Source organism: Cryptosporidium hominis, assembly GCF_000006425.1.
Source record: "Cryptosporidium hominis TU502 chromosome 5 CHRO015112, whole genome shotgun sequence".
Classification (NCBI taxonomy): domain Eukaryota; phylum Apicomplexa; class Conoidasida; order Eucoccidiorida; family Cryptosporidiidae; genus Cryptosporidium; species Cryptosporidium hominis.
The window spans coordinates 1-8,135 of record NW_667123.1 but is presented as its reverse complement, the minus strand read 5'-3'; the positions used below and the strand labels follow the sequence as shown (position 1 = coordinate 8,135).

General features: G+C 25.7%; 3 protein-coding genes across 3 annotated transcripts; 2 read left to right on the top strand and 1 right to left on the bottom strand.

Moving 5' to 3' along the window:
- The first annotated feature begins 115 nt into the window (after positions 1–115).
- On the top strand, positions 116–931 carry Chro.50353 (hypothetical protein). Its single annotated transcript, XM_660811.1, has 1 exon — positions 116–931. The coding sequence occupies one exon, from the start codon at positions 116–118 to the stop codon at positions 929–931; it is 816 nt and encodes a 271-aa protein (XP_665903.1).
- Positions 932–1,071: 140 nt separating this feature from the next.
- Chro.50352 (Rad51) lies at positions 1,072–2,115 on the bottom strand. Its single annotated transcript, XM_660810.1, has 1 exon — positions 1,072–2,115. One exon carries the CDS (start codon positions 2,113–2,115, stop codon positions 1,072–1,074), a length of 1,044 nt encoding a protein of 347 aa, XP_665902.1.
- Positions 2,116–3,544: 1,429 nt separating this feature from the next.
- Chro.50351 (hypothetical protein) lies at positions 3,545–6,898 on the top strand. The annotated part of the gene is made up of 1 exon (XM_660809.1): positions 3,545–6,898. One exon carries the CDS (start codon positions 3,545–3,547, stop codon positions 6,896–6,898), a length of 3,354 nt encoding a protein of 1,117 aa, XP_665901.1.
- The last annotated feature ends 1,237 nt before the right edge of the window (positions 6,899–8,135 follow it).

Here is an 8,135-nt window from a genome sequence, read left to right as displayed (position 1 = left end):
TATTGGTTTTAAATGTAAATGTAATTCTCCTTCATGCAAGGGAAGAATTGGAATAGAAAACTTTAAAGAAACTAATCAAGAACTTATTAAGAAAAGAAATTTGTTATGTAAGAAAATGAATATGATAAATTCATTCACAAGTTTAAATAAATCATTATTTAATAATCCAATTTGTTCAGAAATAGATGAGATCTTTACATCAAGATATGGTTATATTAATGACAATCCAGAATTTTATTATAAATCAGAAAAATATTGTGATAAAATTAGCAAATATAATCAAGTATTACATGATCATATTACAAATGGGATTCAAATTTATCCATATGATTTCAAATTCAGAAATTCATTATATGGTTATACAAGCCTTTTATATTTTGATTCTCCTGATATAATTTCAGATTGGTATTTTAAAAAATCAAAAAATATTGTATTAATGAATAAACCATGGATTATTCTTACCTTTGCATTTAATTCACGAGAATTTACTTATTTAAAATATCCATTAAATATAAATTATTTAAAAAAACAATTATGTAAACGTTTAACTATTTGTTTGGATAAAAACAATCCAAAACTAAGTAATAATTCCATTTTCTGGCATTTATTTGATTTAGGGATTGGAAGTGATGAATGTTGTAATATTTGTAACAATCCTGGTACTTTAATTACTTGCGACTATTGTTATGATTCATTTCATAAATATTGCTTATATAATAATGAAATTCCAAATAATTTGAAAAGATCACGACTTTCTTATAATTATAATAAAGTTGAGGAAAAGATTAAATGTAGAAATTGTATGGAAAATGAGTTGATATCAGTTTATTGGCTTAAAACTACCTATAAACGAAGAAGGTACAACTATTTTTTAAGACATAAATTACATTCTATTCCATTATATATTAATAGGATAAACCCTCTTATATAATTTTTTTTCTTTAAAAAAAAAAATCGAATATTTTATTAATTAATTTTGGATCGAAATTTGATTTATTATTTAATTAATTATTTATCGTTGTTATAGTGACTTTCTAATACTTTTCACTTGTGTAAAATATAGTTAATGAGTTACTTTTCATCTTTAGGGTCGTTTATACCCCCTTCTGTAATAGAAAATGTGGCATCCCCTTCGGGTAGATTCGGGGAATCGTAGATTTTGCAAATTCTTGTCTCTCCACGTCCTTTTTTGAGGAATAATCTAGTTTGTGAAGCATGAGCAATAATATTACCTCCAATAGGCACTTTATCATTTTGGAACATGGCGGCCATAGCATCAACTTTTGACATTACTTGATTAGTGATAACAACTGCGACACCAAAAGTATCCGCAATTTTTTGAAGAGCTCTTAGAAACTGGCCCAAATGACTTTGTCTAGTTGCTAATTCTCCTCTTCCATTATATTCTGATCTATAAAGCGCAGTTGCGCTATCAACAATCATTAATGCAAATCTGGATTCTGTCATCATAGCTACAGCTGATTGTAATAAATCCATTTGATGTTCAGTATTAAATCCTCTGGCATAGGCAATATTATCTAAGCAATCTGAAGCATTCAAGTTAAATCTATCAGCAATTTGAACAATTCTTTCAGGCCTAAAAGTACCTTCAGTATCAATCCATAAACACTTTCCTTCACCTCCTTTATGTTCAACAGGAAGCTGGCAAGTTACTGCCAGAGTGTGACATAATTGAGTTTTTCCTGTTCTAAATTCACCAAAAATTTCTGTAATACTTCCTGTTTCTATTCCACCTTGTAAAAGTCTATCTAATTGGCTAGAACCCGTTGTAAATTTGATTAGATTGGTTCTAGCTTCCAAATATTCAGTTCCACTGCAAAATCCCATTGCTACTAATTCTTTACATGCAGATTTTATTTTATCACATTTTTGTTCACTAATTCCTTTAACCGATAATAAAGCTTTTTTAGGAGCATAAGCAAGACATTCTATTGTATGATATCCATTTTCACGGAGTATTTCTAGATCCCTTTTTGTTAATCCACTTGGAAGAAGATGCTCCAGTTTTAATGGCCCATTATATACTGTTTCATTTAAATTATTTTGATTTTCATTATTTTCATTGACTACTTCGTTTGGGTTTATTGTTGACATATTTAAAATTAATTCTTAATTACTATAACTTTAGTTTTATTTTTCCAATACTTAATTACACACAGGCTTTTAAAAATGTTTTGCCTTATATATGTCTCTTAGTTTAAGAACTTGTCATAAAAATTTGATATTTTAATTCACTTTTGTCTGTTTAAAATTTCTTTTCAAAAGTGGTAAAGTTGTTTGCCAGTTATAATTTGTAAATTCAATATTAACATCCAAGTAAATAATAGCTATACTTTATTATTTGAAAACTAATAATATTATTGATAAAATTTCTTCTCTTCTCCAATTAAATAAAATTAATTGATATTTACTTAAAAACTTATTGATAGACGATAAATAATACAAATACAATGTGTGGCGCTAAATTTCCCCACATGTGGCTTCACATGCACCGGTATAGGTAATATTGCAATGATGCATGTGGACAATTTTTAATAATGATGTAATAATTATTCAAAAAAAAAAATGTTAATTAATTTGAAGAATTTATTTATTATCTTTTAATAAGGAACTTAAAAATTTAATAGAATGGCTATTTTGTAAAGATACTGCTATAATAATGCTTTCCAAATTTAAGAATAAAAGCTCGAACGAAGAATTGTTGCAAGAACAATATGTCTTGAAGATTTTTCTTTTAAAGAAAAAAGAAATAAAATTTCTATAAGATGGAGAAAACTATGATTAATTGAATATTGAAACTTATATATCTATTAAAAAAAAAATTAGCTCTATACTCAAAATATGTGGCGCATGTTTAAAAAATATGCATAGATAATGTGCTTTATATAAAGATATGCATAATTTGTAAATATCCTATGCATTTTATGTGAGGAGAAAATATAATATTTATTAAATACAGTGAGGCACCATATAATAATTAAATACGAGGATAAATGATCTAAATATCTACGCAATCATTATTGGATCTCGTAAACGGGGAAAAAATAAATAAATAAAATACATAAGAGGTGTGTTGATAAAGTGAGTGAATGAAAGGAGGAATATTGAGGATTGGAAAGAAAGGAAATATTCACAATAGGAGAGATTTCAACAAATAAAGATTATTGCGAAAATAACCATAACTTTAATTCAAATAAAACGAGAAAAAAATAGTTGCTAATCTATGTTTATATTAAAAAGCAGCTTTTATTGAAAGAGTTTGAATGAATCTTTGATTGAATGTTGAGATCTAAATAAATAAAATAACTGAAAATCAAAATTATAATTATATATATATTTATATATATATATATATATATATATAATTATATATACATATATTCATTTACATTTATATTTATATATATTTATATTTATCAATAAATGATTACTAAATTTAACAGAAAGCTTTGGTAAGCTATATTTCGCAATAAAAGGTTTTTTTTTAAAAGATAATATAGGGTAAATTAGATTAGAGAGAGTAATGGAGGCAGTCTTGGATGAAATAAACCATGAAAAAATTACAGAGAAAGTAATTATTTTGAATAATGGTAATAATAAAGAATTGAATGGACCAATTGAAACTAATAATATTTATAATTATAATGAACAACTTCCGAAAGGAGATTACGATGAAATTATCTCAAGACATTACTCAGTAAATGGTAATGCAAATATTAGTGACAATGTTTTGCATCCACAATTTAAAAATAATAAGAACGATATGGCTGAGAATTATTTGTCCAGTTACTGTACCGGAGAAAATATAACTTTGAATTATAACTTAAATCAGAATCAAAATACCAATATTGGAACTAGCATTTATAATGGGAAAATTATTTGTAATCACTGCAATTATCCGGTGAATAAAGGGAATAATGTTTCAAATAAAGATGGTAGGACTTGTAATTGTATGATAAATGAAAATATATTAATATATTATAACGAAAAAGGAATGCAAAGTAAAGGAAATCAGATTAATAATGGCTGCCATGAAAGCATTACAGATCCAGAAAATTTAATGGGAGCCTCATCACCTCAATCTATAGTAACTACAATGTCTATAGCGACTCCAATATATTCTACAGGTATGAATAAAGATATTATTAATATGCGAAAAGATGATGAAATTATTTCAGATATGAATGGAAGTTTTATTATAGGTAATAAATCAAATGAATCAGAAAATAATCAAAATATCAAAGGAATAAACCCAAATTCAACATCTAGCTCAAATTTATTAGCTTTGAATCCAAAAACAGGAATTTTAAATAATATTATTGTGAATGGGGCAGGAAATATTAATAATAATAATAATAATAATAATAATAACAATAATAATAATAGTAATAACAGTGGTAATAATAATAGCAATAATAACAATAATAATTTGGGGAATTCTGTGGGAAATTACACAAATACAGGAGTTAGTGTTGGAAATATAATTCAAAATAGCTCGTTATTATTATCAGGATATCTTAGTGGAACTCCAGCACAATCAAATAGTAGAAAGATATTAGCAAGAGTAAGAGAATTGTGGTTAAGCAATATAGTGGAGGGTTTACCCAGGAAGATTGCTGCGTTCATATTGCAACGACATGGGAATCAAATTCCATATGATAGACAATTTTGGTCGTATGCTTATAAGACAGGAAGATTGCATCCAGCAGAAGAACAAGTACAAAGACAATTAAATGAAGGTGTACAATGTTTAAATAGATTTATTCAACAACTTATTAAGTCCTGTAATATTATGAGGGATCATATGTTGAGAAAACAAAACAATTCAGTAGGGTATAGTGGAAGAAGATCAAATGGAGCAAGAGGATATTGTAATCGTCGTGTTTCTAGTAGAATGAATAATCATCATATGATGATTAGTAATTCAAATATCAATAATAATAATAATAATAATAATAATAATAATAATAATAATAATAGTGGAATTGAAAGTATGGAAATGAATAGAAAAGAAATTAAGTATAATACAAATATTGGAGAAATTGGAATGAAAAACTGCGCAATGCCAATATTGCCTACAATGAATGAAGGAGTAATTGGAGAAATCCCGAATGGAGATGAAATTGATGAAGCAGAAATATCAGGATTTATGAATGGAAGTGTGGGAATGACAGGAGAAGGTATAATAACAGTAAACGAACAAAATATATTGTTGTCAGGTAATATATTAGATTTTAATAATGGTAAATCTAAACATATAGAAAAAAGAATAAATGGTAATATACCATTAATGGCAAATGAAAGAAAGAATGAAATCTTGGATAATCATCTATTACTAGGTATGAATTGTAATAACAATACAGGTAATAATAACATGATCCATGACGAAAGTAATGTTGATAATAATTTATTATTAAATATGGATAGAGAAGACTGTAATAATCGAATTGGAGAAGGTATAGGTAGTATTGGTAATATTGTTGGAAGTGATAACAATACAGGAAATGGTAATTTATTGGTTGATTATACAGAAGGAATAGAAGGAGATGATGATGATGATGATGATGATGATGATGGACAGATTGCTGAGATTCCACTGGATTTAACAGATGAATATTTAGCAAAATGGTTGGATGGTAAAAATGCATTAATTATTCGAAAATTAGTTAATGGTGATAAAGATATGCAAACTATAGATTTACCAACATGTTTAAATAGTGATAATTTATACAGAGCATTAAGATTTGGTGGACTATTAGTTAGAATACCACCATATAATCAAAAAAGTTATGAACATTTTAATTTACTATCACCAGGAAGAGGGGATACAAGACATACACAATTAGTAATACCAGATGGAGAAAGAGATATTGATGTAAAGAAAAGCAGAACATCTTTAGCACTTCCAGAATTTCTTGTTGAGGATATTCCTTTACCAAAAGTATGTGTTTTTCAAATTGAAGCCAAATTAGAGTTACTATTATTATATAGAGGTTGTTCTTCAAAAAGACCACATACAAAAAGAGGTCGTAGTACAGCTAATACATCAAATTCATCAAATCAATCAATTCATTTAAATCTTGGTAATAACAATAATACTGCTAATGTTAATAATAATATCACCACTACCAATACAACCAGTAGTAATATTAATAATAATCCAGGTATTCATCCAAATATTAATATTGCAATTCCTATTGGTAATTCTGTTGTAAATCATGTTTCCTCTGTTGGTGAATCTAATAGTAATATAAGTAATAATCATCATATTAATAATAGTAGCATAATGAATACTAATTCATCATCTTTATTAGTATCTGAAAATAATGGACTGAATACTGTCATGCATTCTGGAATTTCAAGTCATGAAAATAATATTAATATCATGGATCAGTTGGCACAATCTCAGATGATTATAAATAAGTTAATTGAAAATGGTCATAATATTAATGATGTATTGTGTAACAATAATATTATTGAAAGTAATGCAAATATTCATAATAATACACAGCCAGTAAATGATCAGATTTCAATAAATATGATTAATGAAAATGAATTATTTTCCAGAATGAATTCTTTGAATAATAATAATACAAGTATTGATACAAATTCTTCTACAACAGATACAAGTACTATTAATAGTAATAGTAACGGGGTTAATATAAATACAAATGATATAACAACTATTACTAATGGACTAAATAATAGCATTAACAATAATAATATTAATATTAATAGCAGTATTAATAATAGCAATAGTAATAATAATAATAATAATAATAATATTAATAATATCAATAATAGTAATAATGGTAATAATATGACAATTCATCAAATTCATCAAGAAAATATTTTATTGGGAGGGAGGAGGGATTAATACGGAGATGATTAATTGGAACCTATTTAACTTCAAATGTGAATTCAGCTTTGATTGAAGATTTACAAAAACAATTCCATTCTAATAACAACTGTAATAACAGTAATATTGGAGGGTATCCATTATCATCTAGTGCTGTAATAACGAATAATATGGTAAATAATGATGGAAAAATTATAGGATATAATAATCAAAATATTAATAATAATAGTTCAACTCCAACTCCATCTTCAACTTCAACAGCACCAACAAATTATTCAGAGAATGTATTATATAGTTTAAAGAAGAAATCAAATAAGAATGATGATTCCTTTTATTATTATATTGATGGAGCAATGGAAGACAGGGATAATATTAATCAAAATAAAATCAATAATGGTAAAAGTATCGATTATAGTAATAACAATAATAATAATAATAATAACAGTCTAAATGTAATCCATCCATTACCATCAGTATGTTGTTACATTCCGAATACAAATAATTCTTGTATAGACGAAGAAGAACAGAATTTAAACAGTTTGTATAATAGCCATAATAATCATTCTTCAGGTAATTTAAATGATATACAATATACAAGAGGTCATATGGTATTAACTAATAATAATGAAATTCCACTAAATAATTCAAATTTAATGCTTTCTGGTATAAATGAAACCCATTCAAATAAAAATATAAAGAATAATAGACTATATATTGATGAAATTGATTATTTTAACAGTGTATTTAGCGAATGTGATGGTAATAATATTAAGAATACAAGCAATATTAGTATTGGAGGAGGAATTTTAGGTATTGATAATAATACTAATAATAACAATAATAGCAATAGTCATGGTCATAATCAAAATTCTGGTCCAATTAGTAATAGCATTAATACAAGTGAAATACAACATCCATGTTTGAATTGGAGAGTTAATATGAGTTAAATAAATACAAGTATAAATACTATATATATAGTATAACCATTTCTAGTTTTTATTAAACATTCTTTTATATTTATCAGTATTGGAATTCTTATATTTACTTTCCATTAAAACAATATCATTTCTTAGTTTAATAAAGGCTGATTTATCATCAATTTGGTTGGATAAAACTTTATCAATTATTTCTATAGCTTTATTAAATTCATAAATATTTATATAAGCTTGTGTAAGTCTATATAATGCCTTTAAAGTTATAAATAAGAATTTATTGGGAATTTATTTAAAAAGTAAATGATTATAAAATAAGGGTA